Consider the following 18845-nt stretch of genomic DNA (forward strand, 5'->3'; position numbering starts at 1 on the left):
CACTTTGTCAGGGCATGTTACCTCCTTGGCTAGCTAATAACCTGGTAACTTCACCAGTATATCCAAACATTTTGGGGGCGCAGAAAGAAAGGGACGATAGCTTCTTAAGGAGATCATATGATCATAGATTAGTGATGTGCAGTTTGAGTTATGATTCGTTTTTCTGGGCGTGTTAATTTGCGTTGTTACTTTGACCTATAAGCTGCAATAGAGAAGCACAGTATGAGTCATAATACCCATAACACCTAGCGGTCAAAACAGGGAAATGGCTCCAATAGTTTTTTCCCACCTGTGTTTTGTGTCGGCTCACCCTGGCGTGATGTTTTGAGAATCGTGTAAATCTCTCATGGACAAGTTGACTTATCTATTTATGAAAACCACAGTCATGTAACCATAGTGACTATATGACCACGACATACTGTACATGTTGAGCGATTAGGCCTGGCTGAGTGACAGAGCTATCATGCAGACTTCTATGAGCAGAAGGCAGCTTTCATTAGATGTGATGAATGTGGCCCACAGTGGAGGTTGAGGTGTGTGGTGAATGTGGCCCACAGTGGAGGCTGGGGTGTGTTGTGTATGTGGCCCACAGTGGACGCTGGGGTGTGTTGTGAATGTGGCCCACAGTGGACGCTGGGGTGTGTTGTGAATGTGGCCCACAGTGGACGCTGGGGTGTGTTGTGAATGTGGCCCACAGTGGAGGTTGGGGTGTTACTTACTGATTTCGAAAATGCTAATTAGCATCAGGTGGACCTTGTGTTGGGGGACAATAAAAGGCTAAAATGTGCAGTTGTATCACACGACACAATGCCACAGATGTCGGAAGGGGCGTGCAATTGACATGCTGACTGCAGGAATGTCCACCAGAGCTGTTGCCAGATAATTGAATGTTAATGTATTTATCAATGTTGTTTCAGTTAATTTGGCAGTACCTCCACCCAGCCTCACAACCGCAGACCACGTATGCCAGCCCAGGACCCTCCACATCTGGCTTCTTCACCTGCGGGGCCTTCGGAGACCAGCCACCCAGACAGCTGACTAAATTTCGGTCTGTAATAAACCCCTTTTGTGGGGGGAAAAATAAACTAATTCTGAATGTCTGGGTATGCCCTCCCAGGCCCACTCATGGCTGTTGCCCCTGCCCAATCTATAGATACCACATGACTAGGGCCAGATGAATATATTTCAATTGACGGATTTCTTTATATTAACGGTATCTCAGTAAAATCTTTTGAAATGGTTTATAATTTTGGTCAGTATATTTACAACATTACATATTCATTTCTTTAGGGCACAGCATGTGTTTCAAAAGTAGATTGGATGTAACCCCCCCCCCCCCAAAAAAAAAAAATATATATATCATATATACACACACAGGCAGTTAGGAAAGCGTGCTGGTTCTTCTCTTTTTCCTTATTTGGAAAAGGCACCGGCACATCGGAGGCACCTCGTTGCATGGTAACAATGAGGTAACAATGAGGTAACAATGAGGTAACAATGAGGTAACGTGAAACAAGAGAGGGAAAACCGGCTCATTCTTTAATTACCAGTCTCAAAGTTAATTTGTGGGCCTGCAAATGAGAGTTCAACTAACTAGGAATAAGAAAAGATAGAAAAATAAAAACAATATTTGTGAAAATAACAAATCTGATGCGAGAAGATACAAAGACTCCATAAAAACACCGGCTAGAGGTCAAATTACAGTCTGTTTCAAATCAACATGTGATGAATTAAGACAACTCTGTTAATGTGCAACAACTCAGTAGTTAGGTATAGCTGGTGTTCCAGTCCATTTGCCTAACATATTTCCATATTAGCTGTATAACTTAGCCTACACTGATGTGTACACTTCCTTAGAAGAGACACACAACTGTGAATAAGTACTATGACCTCATCTGGGTTAATCAGATTGTGTGTGTATTTATACTGCACAAAAGTTTAGTCACCTACTCATTCAAGGGTTTTTCCTTACAATTATAGTGAAGACATCAAAACTATGAAATAACACATAAGGAATCATGTAGCAACCAAGTGTTATATCAAAATATATTTGAGATTTGAGATTCTTCAAAGTAGCCACTCTTTGCCTTGATAACAGCTTTGCACACGCTTGGCATTCTCTCAACCAGCTTCATGAGGAATGCTTTTCCAACAGTATTGAAGGAGTTCACACATCTGCTGAGCACTTGTTGGCTGCTTTTCCTTCACTCTGCAGTCCAACTCATCCCAAACCATCTCAATTGGGTTGAGTTCGGGTGGTTGTGGAGGGAGTGGCTTCTGTCTGGCCACTACAATAAAGGCCTGATTGGTAGAGTGCTGCAGAGATGGTTGCCCTTCTGGAAGGTTTTCCCATCTCTACAGAGGAACTCTGGAGCTCTGTAAGAGTGACCATCAGGTTCTTGGTCACATCCCTGACCAAGGCCCTTCTCCCCAGATTGCTCAGTTTGGCTGGGCTGCCAGCTCTAGGAAGTCTTGGTGGTTCCAAACTTCTTCCATTTAAGAATTATGGATTGGATTCCATGGTGTTCTTGGGGATTTCTGAAGGCGCTGTGTATAGCCTCTATATGGGGGCCTTGTATAGCGGCCTACGGTAGATTCATCAGATGCATATGTAACGGATGTGAAACGGCTAGCTAGTTAGCGGTGGTGCGCGCTAAATGGCGTTTCTATCGGTGACGTCACTTGCTCTGAGACCTTGAAGTATTGGGTTGTAGCTCTGAAAAGGCCGCGGCTTTTGTGGAGCGATGGGTAACGATGCTTCGTGGGTGACTTGTTGATGTGTGCAGAGGGTCCCTGGTTCGAGGCCGGGTATGGGCGAGGGGACGGTCTAAAGTTATACTGTTACACATATCCTTTAGAAGTGTTACGCGAAGATGTCGACTTCCCTGTATCAAGAAGGTCAAGGCCTATGGATTGTCTAAGGCCCATGTTTGTTTTTTTGACTGGTCCTCTGAGAATGTCTCGTCTTCCTCGCACAGCTGGTGATTCTCTCACTCCAGTGCCACTGTGAGTGTACCCCCACGTGCGTTATAAAGATATATATTTTTTTATTTTACCTTTATTTAAAATGGGCAAGTCAGTTAAGAACAAATTCTTATTTTCAATGACGTCCTAGGAACAGTGGGTTAACTGCCTGTTCAGGGGCAGAATGACAGATTTGTACCTTGTCAGCCCAACACTCTAACCACTAGGCTACCCTGCTGCCCCATATGAGATTCCCTTATTCAGCACCTATGGATCTTAAACACAGCACGGAATGAAGCAAGCAAGCATGGCGTCCAAACTTAGAATCTCAACAACACAGGAACCTTACATGGCAAATGGTCATATGTCTCGAGGAGTAAATGGAAATGTTTAGTTTCCCCACTTCAACCATCAATAGAGAAGGTTTCCATTGAAATTATTATGGTGCCCTGAGGGCTTATGTCCTGTGATTATGCTATGGTATAGATAACCCTATATAATGAGCTCTCAAGCCAGGTCAGTTGGTCAGTGGGACAAATATATCTGTACCTGTGACGTTCACCAATTTGTGACTAGACTCACACTGTACACTGTTCTCTCGGAGTCTCGTCAATGGGACAAATGAATATGCATGTGATGACATTGACCTTACACCTTTGAGGGCAGAGGATGAGAGGTTACCAACTGGCCAATATAGGCCAGCGGTGGCTTGAGTATTGCGTAATTCCCAACTGGGCCAAATGGACACATGGGTGGAGTAATCTATAACATTCCGATAAGTGACTAATAATTTTTTTTAAGTGCAAAATGACCGACTACATAAACAAATAGCTACATCTGCAATTACTTTTGAATGTATCTGACCTTCGACTACATAACATACCTGGTTTCCGAAGACCCCGATGGAGCAAGCGGTGGACACCTCCTCCGATCCAAACCACACCGAGGCGATCTTCGACGGCATCCCAAGTATAAACACCTGCGCAAGGGAGCAACAGAACTGTCCGAGCATGGTGACTGCGAACAGGTTGGGTCTCACACTGGTCACTTTGATCCAAGTCCCCGCGCAATTCATGGCCGTAGCCACCAGCGCAATGACACGGAGCCCCTTCTTATCCAGTAGCCAGGTGACCGGGAATATGAAGGGGATGTAAGTCAACATGTATATCATAGACATCCAATCTATAGTGAAAGACTCTACACCGTAGAACCTCATGAAAATGTTGTTGATAATTCCGTACTGGATCCATTGGAACGAGTTGCAGAGAGAATACGAGCTGAATAGCAACACGATGAACCAACGCCGCTTGTATAGTTTGATGGTTTGGTTTGTATCGTCCCCGTTCTGGTTGAGTCGTATCTTGTGCTCCATGCGCACGTCCTCGCTGTCAACGGCAGACTTCATAATTGTAATTTTTTCCAGATCTAACACATTTGGATTGTCTTTGATTTCGCCATAAACCAAGGAGGGTTTTTCATTTTCGCCGCTCATGTTGAAGTTTACTAACTAAGACGGGTAAGTGAATACAATACAGACACGTATGCCTCTCTCTTACATTTTAGTGAGAGTTCGGACCAGCTTGACTATGCGACAGCTCCCAGATCTTTTGACAGTACTCTAGTTTTGGGACACATGCCAAACCAGCTACACCACCACTCGAAGTTCACCAATCAGAAACTACAACCGACACCAATCTCTATGTGATGCCACGTTAGCAAATTGAGTATTTTAAAGTAAAGGCATTCCCCGAGATGAAAATGTGACGTTTCGGTTCGCTAAACAACCATTCGATAATTCGCTTTGCAAATGGTAAACTAGACAAGTCACTCATAGACTACATTACTACATTACAAGTAGCCTGCCTAGGCGCACTTTTTTCTGTTCCCGTTGTGCTGAAGTTGACAAAACAGTAGCCTACTTTCACAAGGAGTTCAAAGGCAACAAATGTGGCCCAACATTTGTTTTTAAATAATGTATGGAGATGTCATTCTGTTCAGTGTCGAGCGAAGTATCAATGGGCCAGTTCGTTTTGCATGGCCAGCTGTCTCGGGTGGGTGGAGATTTTCTTTAAGGACCGATAATGGGATGGTCTAAAACAGGCGTGACAAAGTCATTCCATGGATGGCCTATGGCCTGCAAAGGTTTTGTTTTTCCCTTTCAATTTCAGCCCAAGACCACCAGGTGTGAGGAATTCCTTACAAATTACTGACCTTAATTCATCACTCAAGTACAAGGGAATAACGCAAACTCACCGACACTCGGCCCTCCGTGGAATGAGTTTGACACCTTTGTTTTAAAACATTTAAACTCCGCTGAGACGGGCCACAGGGCCATGCAAAACGAACTTTCCCAATGTAAACGCCCGTTTACGTCACCACGTAGGGCCAACCAACCCACTACCCAATGAACCCTCACTGCCGTCTGTGTTGAAATTGGGCACGACCGAGGAGGAGGAGCTACATTTTGCAACCGAACATCCGACTTTGGTTGCCGACTAAAATTATTCTACTATCAATGTCAAAATGCTATTTCTGCTGTTACTGACATAGGCTATAAAACACACTTCCACAAAGCACCATCCACTGACCCAAGATAAAATGGAATACAATACAATAGAGTAGATTACAATATAATATAATATGGAGCTGGAATATAATAGAATAGAATGGAATATAATAGCATATAATAGAATAACATTGAAAATGGCACTGGAATTGGAATAGATCATGTTAGATGTTCATAAAACGTAAAGCGACCATTGGTCTGAAAACATGAGGCTTCCACCCAATGTTCCCTCTAAACTTGCATGCGTTAGCAGACGTGCTGTAGCCCCGAGACTGCCGTACAGCTCCCACGAGACTGCCGTACAGCTCCCATGAGACTGCCGCACAGCTCCCATGAGACTGCCGCACAGCTCCCATGAGACTACCGTACAGCTCCCACGAGACTACCGTACAGCTCCCACGAGACTACCGTACAGCTCCCACGAGACTGCCGTACAGCTCCCATGAGATTGCCGCACAGCTCCCATGAGACTGCCGCACAGCTCCCACGAGACTGCCGCACAGCTCCCACGAGACTACCGTACAGCTCCCACGAGACTGCCGTACAGCTCCCACGAGACTGCCGTACAGCTCCCACGAGACTGCCGTACAGCTCCCACGAGACTGCCGTACAGCTCCCACGAGACTGCCGTACAGCTCCCACGAGACTGTCGTACAGCTCCCACGAGACTGCCGTACAGCTCCCACGAGACTGCCGTACAGCTCCCATGAGACTGCCATACAGCTCCCATGAGACTGGCGTACAGTTCCCACGAGACTGCCGCATAGAGTGCTGAAGAAATATCTGCCCACAAAGAGAAGCAGGCGATTAAACTTCATTCGACTCTTCTTGAGTTTTCCCCTTTTTAATTAACACTATCAACGTTTTCCTTTTACTGTGGCAATTGTGATTGAATCAAACGCCAATACTAGCCACTTCGATGCAACATTCTGAAACATGAAATATATTTTGTTGTAAGCAGAATGCATAGGAATATAATTCTATTGTGAATGACTCACCACATTCTCCAGACCGGTGAGGCATAGGCAGTGGTGTAAAGTACTTAAGTAAAAAATACTTTGTACTTTTATTTTTACATTTTCCCTGACACAAAAATGTACTCGTTATATTTTGAATGCTTAGCAGGACAGGAAAATGGTCTAATTCACTCACTTATCAAGAGAACATTCCTGGTCAACCCTACTACCTCTGATCTGGCGGACTCACTAAACACTGGCCTCATTTGTAAATGATGTCTGAGTGTTGGAGTGTTCCCCTGGCTATAGTAAATGATGTCTGAGTGTTGGAGTGTTCCCCTGGCTATAGTAAATTATGTCTGAGTGTTGGAGTGTGCCCCTGGCTATCTGTAAATGATGTCTGAGTGTTGGAGTGTTGTAGTGTGCCCCTGGCTATCTGTAAATGATGTCTGAGTGTTGGAGTGTTGTAGTGTACCCCTGGCTATCTGTAAATGATGTCTGAGTGTTGTAGTGTGCCCCTGGCTATCTGTAAATGATGTCTGAGTGTTGTAATGTGCCCCTGGCTATCTGTAAATGATGTCTGAGTGTTGGAGTGTACCCCTGGCTATCTGTAAATGATGTCTGAGTGTTGTAATGTGCCCCTGGCTATCTGTAAATGATATCTGAGTGTTGGAGTGTTGTAGTGTGCCCCTGGCTATCTGTAAATTATGTCTGAGTGTTGGAGTGTACCCCTGGCTATCTGTAAATGATGTCTGAGTGTTGGAGTGTTGTAGTGTACCCCTGGCTATCTGTAAATGATGTCTGAGTGTTGTAGTGTGCCCCTGGCTATCTGTAAATGATGTCTGAGTGTTGTAATGTGCCCCTGGCTATCTGTAAATGATGTCTGAGTGTTGGAGTGTACCCCTGGCTATCTGTAAATGATGTCTGAGTGTTGTAATGTGCCCCTGGCTATCTGTAAATGATATCTGAGTGTTGGAGTGTTGTAGTGTGCCCCTGGCTATCTGTAAATTATGTCTGAGTGTTGGAGTGTACCCCTGGCTATCTGTAAATGATGTCTGAGTGTTGTAGTGTGCCCCTGGCTATCTGTAAATTATGTCTGAGTGTTGGAGTGTTCCCCTGGCTATCGGTAAAAAAAAAAAAAACTAGAAAATGGTGTCATATGGTTTGATTATGAATTTGAAATTATTTATACTTTTACTTTTGATACTTAAGTATATTTTAACAATTACATTTACTTTTGGCACATAATAAGTAGATTTTAAACCAAATACTTTTGGATTTTTAGTCAAGTAGTATTTTACTGGGTGACTTTCCCTTTTTTTGAGTAATTTTTATTACAGTATCTTTACTTTTACTCAAGTATGACAATCGGGGTACTTTTTCCACCACTGGGCATAGCCAATCAGAGCTGCAGTAGGCCTATATGCAAATAAACTATTGCCATTTATGGATCTGTGTCGTATACATTGAACTGGATTGTGTTTACAGCTGTGGTCATAAGTAGATTTGTTTGATTTCTTTTAAATGTAACCTTTATTTAACTAGGCAAGTCAGTTAAGAACAAATTCTTATTTTACAATGACGGCCTGCCCCGGTCAGAACCCTCCCCTAACCCGGACGACACTGGGCCAATTCTGCACCGCCCTACGGGACTCCCGATCACAGCCGTTTATGACACAGCCCGGGATCGAACCAGGGTCTGTAGTGATTGCCTTTACCACTGTGCCATTCGGGAGCCTTATGATGCATTTGTTTTGAGATCAAAGTGAGAGCTGCATACAGCTACATGTGCACATTGTGTTCATAATCTTTGCTGGCTGGTGAGTTATTAGCCCGGTAATATGTCATTTGTAGTCAGCAATAGGAGAGGGATTGCTTCCTACAAGAGCACATTACGTGTACATTACGTGTACATTACGTGTACATTCCGTGCACATTACGTGTACATTACGTGTGCATTACATGTACATTACGTGTACATTACGTGTACATTCCGTGTGCATTACGTGCACATTACATGTACATTCCGTGTAAATTATGTGTACATTACGTGTACATTACGTGTATATTACATGTACATTTCTAGACATCTTTGAAAAGTAAGTCAGATTTATTTTTTATTTTGGTCTTAAAGGGGCAGTGTTGAATTTTAAGACAGGCTTGAATAAGCTCAGTAGCCAATAGACAGAGGGGTAGTATAATTTGTCTGATTCTTTGTAATAATGGTATGGGAATAATAATACATTTTTATTTTGTAAAGAGGTTTCTTGCATCAAACAACACAACATGTTCAGTCACCTCCTTGTCTGAAGGACAAGTGGATAAACAGGTTAATGTCAAGCTCTGCATGTTTTTTTTTCTCTCAAAGGTCTCATGGAATGTAGACCTACATTGAACACCACACATTGGCAGCTACTATAGTCTGAATGATAGAACAGCTGTTTCCATGTTAAAATGTTATGGGATGCATTTTCTCCATTGTTTTTGATGGTAGGTCACTCTGGTAGGCCAACATTAGGATCAAGCAGACACAGTAGCCTACTTGGCCACTGTTAAAACTGTAACTTAAAGTGGGTAGAGCCTCAGTGTTCACAGTAAAACTGTAACTTAAAGTGGGTACAGCCTCAGTGTTCACAGTAAAACTGTAAGCAGGTACAGCCTCAGTGTTCACAGTAAAACTGTAAGCAGGTACAGCCTCAGTGTTCACAGTAAAACTGTAACTTAAAGTGGGTACAGCCTCAGTGTTCACAGTAAAACTGTAACTTAAAGCAGGTACAGCCTCAGTGTTCACAGTAAAACTGTAACTTAAAGTGGGTACAGCCTCAGTGTTCACAGTAAAACTGTAACTTAAAGTGGGTACAGCCTCAGTGTTCACAGTAAAACTGTAACATTAAGCAGGTACCGCCTCAGTGTTCACAGTAAAACTGTAACTTAGTGGGTACAGCCTCAGTGTTCACAGTAAAACTGTAACTTAAAGTGGGTAGAGCCTCAGTGTTCACAGTAAAACTGTAAGCAGGTACAGCCTCAGTGTTCACAGTAAAACTGTAACTTAGTGGGTACAGCCTCAGTGTTCACAGTAAAACTGTAACTTAAAGCAGGTACAGCCTCAGTGTTCACAGTAAAACTGTAAGCAGGTACAGCCTCAGTGTTCACAGTAAACACGCGCTGGAAGTAGCACAGAATTTTCAATGTTCATGTTTGCCCTCAACCAGACCTGATGTTTGCTCAGGGTCGGAAAAAACATTGCTTCCACCCAAAAATTCACTATCTTGCATTTCAAAACCATTTCTAAGTTTCTATCTTTATTTTTAAATGTACAGTAAGACAGCATTTAAAAAATTCAATACAACATTCAAAGAAATTCATTTAAAAAGTACAAGCACTGATGGTAAACTAAACCTGTATTCATTTTATTTATTTCACCTTTATTATGTCCTGTCTCAGTACCAGTCTATAAGATAATCACTTATATCAGAGCATACAATGCATACGGTTCCTTAACAAGGCCTTACCCTTAATTACTTATAGGTACACGACTCCACCTTGTGACCATTAAATAATTGTATTTTTTTTTTTTACGAATTCAAGATGATTCGAACGTAGACTCTTGAGTTAACAAAGTTATTTTCAAACTGTTTCACTTTAGGCAGAATGTACATGTATTCAAATCAGACTAGAAAAGCAGCTGTTTTGTGAGAAAATAGTAAAATAATGTACACATCATTGAGTAATCCAAGCTATTTGTCAATGCTCCAATCAGTCATATGCAATAGTGGTAGTCGTGAACATGAGAAATGCACACAAATAAAACTAAAGGCTGGGATGATACCAGTATTGCGATATTTATTTCTATGGTAAAAAAAGGAAAACACGAACCAGATCAGATTCTTTGGTCCTTTAAAAAATCTGCTGTATGTAAAATATGTTGTGATATAGCCTGGTCCTAAACCTACTTTATGGAACATATGTTGTGATATAGGCTGGTCCTAAACCTACTTTATGGAACATATGTTGTGATATAGCCTGGTCCTAAACCTACTTTATGGAACATATGTTGTGATATAGCCTGGTCCTAAACCTACTTTATGGAACATATGTTGTGATATAGCCTGGTCCTAAACCTACTTTATGGAACATATGTTGTGATATAGCCTGGTCCTAAACCTACTTTATGGAACATATGTTGTGATATAGCCTGGTCCTAAACCTACTTTATGGAACATATGTTGTGATATAGCCTGGTCCTAAACCTACTTTATGGAACATATGTTGTGATATAGCCTGGTCCTAAACCTACTTTATGGAACATATGTTGTGATATAATAGCCTGGAAAATAACTACATGTGAATCTGGTTGATAACATAGTGATGTTCGTTTCCAACATTAAGACTGTTTTTCTAAAGAAGTTAAATCTGCTTTGTGTTTTGTTCCCTTGCCACAATACTAACAAGTATCGTGATACTAGTATCGTCCCAGTCCTAGAGGCAAAACATTGTAATAGGCCTAAATAAATTACTTGAAACGTAAACAAGGAATCATTTCATTGTTGTATAAATGTCAATAGTACAATAAAGAATCATTCAATCATGCTGGTTTTATGTCCTGTAGATGTTATATACATACATTTGAAATTACCATCTATGTGCCTTTAAACAATTCTGATCTTTTGTCATTAATTATTTTTTGGACCAATCAGACATTTTGACACTAATTGGGCAAAAGATCAGAATTTGGCTGCCTGTGTAAAAGAAGTCTTTGTCATCTTTTAATATCAGAAAATTGTTGATCTGATGCAAAGACATCATTCATGAGTGCTGTCTGTTCCAGTTGAAACAAAGAAACCATTCATTAACTTCATCCTGTTCAAGTGTAGCCTCTTGACACCAGACTGACCTGGTTTAGCGAGGCTAGTTCAAGTGGCTCTCTTCACCCACTATATCAAGGTCAGTAAACCTCTCCCGCTTCTCTTTTCAGCACCACCTGGTGGTCGGTGGTGATCAGTGCTGGAAGTGCGACACAGCGATGCTGTGCTGGTGGTGGAAGACATTGCTCCCGTGATGGTGGGGGGAGACGGAGTGATGATGGGGGGAGTAGATGAGGTCAGGGGTCATCTGGGGGGGCAGGCCAGTGCAGAGAGGCTCATGGGTAGTCAGGACAGAGGAGAGATACTTGGCTTCTTCTTTGAGTTTCTTCACCTCCTTCCTCAGAGCCGCGTTCTCCTTCTCCAGGTTCTCACTCTCCTGAAGCAAAAGGAACCAATCAGTCAATGAAATGTACAAATAAAGGCCCTTTTACATCACTAGGTATTACAAAGTGCTTTACAGTAATCCAGCCTGTTTTACAGTAACTCAGCCTGCTTTACAGTAACTCAGCCTGCTTTACAGTAACCCAGCCTGCTTTACAATAACTCAGCCTGCTTTACAATAACTCAGCCTGTTTTACAGTAACTCAGCCTGTTTTACAGTAACCCAGCCTGTGTAACCCAGCCTGCTTTACAGTAACTCAGCCTGCTTTACAGTAACTCAGCCTGCTTTACAGTAACCCAGCCTGCTTTACAGTAACCCAGCCTGCTTTACAGTAACCCAGCCTGCTTTAGAGTAACCCAGCCTGCTTTACAGTAACCCAGCCTGCTTTACAGTAACCCAGCCTGCTTTACAGTAACCCAGCCTGCTTTACAGTAACCCAGCCTGCTTTACAGTAACTCAGCCTGCTTTACAGTAACCCTGCCTGCTTTACAGTAACCCTGCCTGCTTTACAGTAACCCTGCCTGCTTTACAGTAACCCAGCCTGCTTTACAGTAACCCAGCCTGCTTTACAGTAACTCAGCCTGCTTTACAGTAACTCAGCCTGCTTTACAGTAACTCAGCCTGCTTTACAGTAACCCAGCCTGCTTTACAGTAACTCAGCCTGCTTTACAGTAACCCAGCCTAGACCCCAAAGAGCAAGCTGCAGCAGGAACTAGACTCAGTGAAGGCCCATTTCTTCTATGGAATCAGTCAAACTTGAATCAATAAATGAATGAAGCTAATGACCTCATAATCAAATGGCCGCAACTGAAATTGCAGCATGAATTCTTCTCTGTACAGTGAAAGTACACAATTCAACTGTTTTGTGGCTCTGCTATGCTGAATACCAATGACCTGTATGGTTCGACCATAGGTTACCCGGGTTACAACTCAGGCCATCGTTGATTTTTTTTTTTTTTAAGTTATCATCCGTCTCTCTAACTTCAGCTTTGGTGGGAAAAATTATTCAAAAGAAAAATCCACCACCCCCCCTTGCTGCTGTCGTTCATTTGTTCATTCAAATAATCTTCACATCTTTTTTTTTTTTTTGTGCAGAAAGACGTTGTTCTTCTGAACTTCCATCATCAGATCTGGTTAGATTTCAGAGTCAATGACCTTTGTGAAAACCCAGTATGTGGGTGGTGCTGTGGTGGTGGTTGTTAGATCCAGTCTAAGTCATTATTCTATGTAAAACACCTGGTCTAGTTCTGAGAGACGGCTTATTCACCAGCTCAGGCTTCCTCACAGAGCGTATTAGGGAGGATGGACCAATGATGGCTCAGCTCAGGCTTCCTCACAGAGTGCATTAGGGAGGATGGACCAATGATGGCTCAGCTCAGGCTTCCTCACAGAGTGTATTAGGGAGGATGGACCAATGATGGCTCAGCTCAGGCTTCCTCACAGAGTGTATTAGGGAGGATGGACCAATGATGGCTCAGCTCAGGCTTCCTTGCAGAGCATATTAGGGAGGATGGACCAATGATGGCTCAGCTCAGGCTTCCTTGCAGAGCGTATTAGGGAGGATGGACCAATGATGGCTCAGCTCAGGCTTCCTCACAGAGCGTATTAGGGAGGATGGACCAATGATGGCTCAGCACAGGCTTCCTCACAGAGCGTGTTAGGCTAAGCATATTTTGTGGTTTTATGGGTTTTGTCAACTCGTTTAACAAACAGGAAGTTGAATTTTCCCTCACTGTGACACGTTTCCTGTTTCCTGAGTAGTAGTCTCTCTCGCTCTCTCTCTCTCTCACTCTCTCCTGTGTAAATGAGGTTTAGTAGTAAACCGTGGGTAGGAGGGGAGAGAACGGCTGTCATTTCTGGTAAAGGACCCGTGTCAGTGGGTTGTTGGCCTTAAGTGACGTGATCACTGGGGTTTACCCAGGCCTGTCTCTGACAGGAAGGCCACACTGCGCAACACTCTCTATCTTCCCTCCTCTAACCCTGGCCTTTTCTGTCTAACTTGTTTTGTTTCCCGACATCTCTGGGAGTAAAAGGCCATCATCATCCCACGAACACGCAGAGCTCATGTCTGACAGCCTGATCATCTGGCCCTGTGCAGGCCCACACTGTAATGGAACATCTACACATGTACCTGAGGACCTCAGAAGAAAAAGACAACAGAGAAAAAAATACAATGTTGAATTGTTGTAGATTAACAAAATTGTCTTTCTAAAACCACTGGAGAAAAAGAAAACGATGTCCTACCGGCATTCTATTAAATACAGATATTTTCTCCAGAGTTTGAGATGTCTTCTAGCAGCTCTAAATACATTGATTTTCATTTTGACACCATAGACCTTATGAAGAAAGCATCCTCAGCAGAACCGCATGGTGTCCCCATTAATAAACTCTACTCTCTTCAGCAACACTAACCGCTAAGACTAAAATGTATTTGTAGCTTCTACCATCGGAAATAGGTGTTCTTTACTAGACTCTGCCAAGCGATAGAAGTGAAAGTCAATGACTAAAAGCTAGCCAGTCAATGAACAGATAGAGACGGTGAAAGGAAAGTGATTGTGTGCTTTTCACTTTGACTATTACCTGAAATATCTCCAGTCACGTGTTGTATTACTGCTGCTCATGTGTATCCCAAATAACACAGTATTCCTCTTTGAAGTGCACTACTTTTTGACCAGAGCCCTGGTATAAAGTAGTGCACTACGTAGGGAATAGGGTGCCATTTATTACCAACTGATATTAACATTACGTGTGATAATGAATACTCAGTATCGCAGCAATCCCACACAGGCAGAGATATGGCCACGTTTGTATCCCAAATGCACCCTATTCTCTATTTAGTGCACCAGGGCTCATAGGTATCACCATCAGAAGTAGGTCACTATATAGGGAATATGGTGCCATTTGGGATGAACCCTAAGTGATGAGCCCAACAGAAGCCATGATGACACATCACCACATGGTCCATCAGCGCTTTGTCAATATCATCTCATACTGACCAACACTGACCGACACCGACCATTACAGACCAACACCGACCAACACCGACCAACACAGACCAACACTGACCAACACTGACCAACACCGACCAACACAGACCAACATCAACCAACACAGACCAACATCAACCAACACAGACCAACATCAACCAACACAGACCAACATCAACCAACACAGACCAACATCAACCAACACAGACCAACATCAACCAACACTGACCAACATCAACCAACACTGACCAACACAGACCAGCATCGACCAACACAGACCAACACAGACCAACATCAACCAACACAGACCAACATCCACCAACACAGACCAACATCCACCAACACCCACCAACACAGACCAACACTGACCAACACTGACCAGCATCGACCAACACTGACCAAGACAGACCAACACTGACCAACATCAACCAACACAGACCAACACAGACCAACATCAACCAGCACAGACCAACACTGACCAACATCAACCAGCATCGACCAACACAGACCAACATCAACCAACAACGACCAACACCGACCAACACCGACCAACACTGACCAACACTGACCAACACAGACCAACACAGACCAACATCCACCAACATCCACCAACACAGACCAACACAGACCAACACAGACCAACACAGACCAACACCGACCAACACTGACCAACATCAACCAACACAGACCAACATCCACCAACACAGACCAACACAGACCAACATCGACCAACACAGACCAACACCGAACAACACCCACCAACACTGACCAACACAGACCAACACAGATTTCCAACAACACAGCTTTTTCTTTATAACCTTATCATAGTGGATCACTGGGGAAAGGACTTGAAGGACTTGAAAATAAAGCTTTGCTGAGTTCCCCCGGCCTAATAAATCAATAATCAGTAAATCAATAATCAGCCTGGGTGTCTGATTACCGCATAACCAGTCTGTTCCTGACTTGTGGTAGCCTGAGTGCCAGTCTGTTTGTGCTATCATGCCTGTAGTAGCCTGAGTGCCAGTCTGTTTGTGCTATCACGCCCAGTCCTTGCTTGGCTTGACAATGAGCAATGGAGTTGGCAACAGATCTGGGACCAGGCTATAGAAGGAGACAACAGATCTGGGACCAGGCTATAGAAGGAGACAACAGATCTGGGACCAGGCTATAGAAGGAGACAACAGATCTGGGACCAGGCTATTGAAGGAGACAACAGATCTGGGACCAGGCTATAGAAGGAGACAATAGATCTGGGACCAGGCTATTGAAGGAGACAACAGATCTGAGACCAGGCTATAGAAGGAGACAACAGATCTGGGACCAGGCTATAGAAGGAGACAACAGATCTGGGACCAGGCTATAGAAGGAGACAACAGATCTATTGGGACCAGGCTAGACTTTTAGAAGTCATAAATCGGCTTTTGGGGTGACCTGCCAAAGTTTGCAACTTCACCATGCCGGATTTGGGAACACTGCATGTGTGGAGTCTGTATTTATTTCATTCAGGCCACAACCGACTCACTGCTAGTTTGACAAGTCCAGTTGTACTGGATATGGTGCCACACATTTGGCCTGGTGGATTGCATTGTGGGTAGTCATCCTAACTCATAGCCAGACATGGTGCACGCCTCAGTGTTTTGCATTGTGGGTAGTCGTCCTAACTCATTAGCCAGACATGGTGCACGCCTCAGTGTATTGCATTGTGGGTAGTCATCCTAACTCATAGCCAGACATGGTGCACGCCTCAGTGTTTTGCATTGTGGGTAGTCGTCCTAACTCATTAGCCAGACATGGTGCACGCCTCAGTGTATGGCATTGTGGGTAGTCGTCCTAACTCATTAGCCAGACATGGTGCACGCCTCAGTGTATTGCATTGTGGGTAGTCGTCCTAACTCATTAGCCAGACATGGTGCACGCCTCAGTGTATGGCATTGTGGGTAGTCATCCTAACTCATAGCCAGATATGGTGCACGCCTCAGTGTATTGCGTTGTGGGTAGTCATCCTAACTCATAGCCAGATATGGTGCACGCCTCAGTGTATTGCATTGTGTGTAGTCGTCCTCACCAGGTGTAGACTGTCTGCCTTCTGGGTCTGTCTCATCCTGCTCTTCTGGGCAGCGATACGGTTCTTCTCTCTTCTCATTACTTTCTTTATGTTGTCTGAGGAGCCCTGGGGAGAGACACGGGGCAGTCATCTTCCTGACAGGACACTAACTGTTGCTCACCCTAACTAACTAACTAATTGACTAACTGACTAACTAACTAACTAACTAACTGACTGACTAACTAATTAACTAACTAACTAACTAACTAACTAACTTACACTAATGGGTGGAATATTAGGTTTCACTCTAGTATACAGTAGATATTGTAGCTTGAACATGTATAACAATGTTTAGACAGTTCTAGGATGAGACATCTCTTTGGTGCATGACTTGACTGACGCAGCATTTCTACATAGCTGAGTTATTCTGATACCATGACAACTGAAGTATTCAGGACATGAAACCAGGCGTGATCTGAGACCACGCCGACCCGACCCGACCCGACCCAACCCAACGATGCAATATTGCAATGTTAAGTCTATCAGCTCATCCTTTCATCGAACGGCCTTGATTCCCAGAACACATGCCGGAATTTACAAACAACTGTCGTCAAGGAAACTCCTCATTGTTGTCATGAACGAATCTACATTGCAGCATGATTCTACGTTTGTACATGATTCTAAATTTCTGCTTAATTCTACATTTCAATCAAAATTTAAATTTCTACATTTAAAGCAAAATACTACGGAAGAAAGACGTCCTGAATGCCCAGAGTCGTAAACGATCATCCAGACCAGCCAAAGCATGTCATTCAACGAGCCATTGAGAGATGACAGTTGAAAGTGACCAGAGTAAAGACAAGACGAGTGATAACCGCATACAGAGCATAACGATAGAGTACGATTGGGATGATTACTACTCCTCGACAATACGTTACTGAAAACGTGACTATAATGCCCCACGTCGCAATGATAACACTTCATAACTAAATAAAGGCTAGAAAGAGAGAGAGAAGGTAATAAATAGTCAAAAGAGATGTCCTTACCCGCCTGCTGCCCGCTGGCGAAGGAGACTTGGTGTAATTGGAGTCATCGCTGTCAGAGCCGTGAGCCATAGCCAACCACGTTGCCCCAAACCCTGTGCCTCTCACCACTTCTGCTTTTTATTTGTGTGTGTGTGTTCAGACAGAGTGTGCTAAGCTGTCGCTGTGTGTGTGTGTGTTCAGACAGTGTGCTAAGCTGAACCTGGTTGGTCGCTTAATGAGAAAGAACTTCTCTCTCTCACTCTCTCTATTCTCACGCTCTCTCTCTACCTCTCTCTCTCGCTCTACCTCTCTCTATATATACCTCTCTCTCTCTATATATACCTCTCTCTCTCTACCTATCTCTCTCTCTCTATATATATATATATATATATACCTCTCTCTCTCTCTCTTTCCTTCCTACCTTCCTTCCTTCCTCTCTCTCTCTCTGTCTCTCTCACTCTCTATACCTCTCTCTCTCCCGCCTGCCCTCCTTCCTTCCTCTCTATCTCTCTCACACACACACATACACACACACACACTGTGTCTGCCTAATTATCAGAAAGCGTCTGTTGCGGTTTCTGGTTAAAAAAAAAATATATATATATATATATATATATATATATATATATAAACTGGGTTATTGACACCAGACTGGAAGTCACATGACCCTTGGAAAGTTTGCACCTATAGGGGCATATCTACTACCAAGCAAACCCCCACAGGAAGTCCATTCTTCTGTTTACAAAGGGGAATGAATCATATTATCAGTAAATGGACTGATATTAGCCTGTCTGGAATATTAGAAGGTAGAACGCTAGAATGAGACACTTACCAGTGGAGGCTGCTGAGGGGAGGACGGGCTCATAATAATGGCTGGAACGAAGCGAATGGAATGGCATCAATCACACGGAAACCATGGAAACCATGTTGTTTGATACCATTCCACTGATTCCATTCCAGCCATTACCACGAGCCCGTCCTCCCAAATTATTGGTGCCACCAACCTCCTGTGACATTTAAACCCAGTTTCATAGATCGGGATGGTGATTTATGAAA

At 43.4% G+C, this 18845-nt stretch overlaps 2 protein-coding genes across 7 annotated transcripts in view; both read right to left on the reverse strand.

The window, feature by feature from the left end:
* LOC109880619 (feline leukemia virus subgroup C receptor-related protein 2) overlaps positions 1-5307 on the reverse strand; it is a 61062-nt gene extending 55755 nt beyond the window's left edge. For 3 of the 6 annotated variants that reach the window (XR_004204720.1, XM_031800857.1, XM_031800861.1), the window contains exon 1: positions 3848-5307. Coding sequence is in view for 5 of the 6 variants with exons in the window: in XM_031800857.1 (XP_031656717.1) it covers positions 3848-4456 (609 nt within the window). In the remaining variant the exon portion in view is untranslated. The remainder of the gene's footprint in view (positions 1-3847) is intronic. The other 3 variants (XM_031800858.1, XM_031800860.1, XM_031800859.1) reach the window with 2 other exon arrangements.
* Positions 5308-9767: 4460 nt separating this feature from the next.
* Positions 9768-18277, reverse strand: LOC109880625 (basic leucine zipper transcriptional factor ATF-like). The gene is made up of 3 exons (XM_020472818.2): positions 17811-18277; positions 16786-16890; positions 9768-11727 (listed from the first exon to the last, which is right to left on the reverse strand). The coding sequence occupies exons 1-3, from the start codon at positions 17877-17879 to the stop codon at positions 11485-11487; spliced, it is 417 nt and encodes a 138-aa protein (XP_020328407.1). The 5' UTR covers positions 17880-18277; the 3' UTR covers positions 9768-11484.
* Between the last annotated feature and the right edge of the window lie 568 nt (positions 18278-18845).

The sequence above is a fragment of the Oncorhynchus kisutch genome, linkage group LG21, assembly GCF_002021735.2.
Source record: "Oncorhynchus kisutch isolate 150728-3 linkage group LG21, Okis_V2, whole genome shotgun sequence".
Lineage (NCBI taxonomy): Eukaryota > Metazoa > Chordata > Actinopteri > Salmoniformes > Salmonidae > Oncorhynchus > Oncorhynchus kisutch.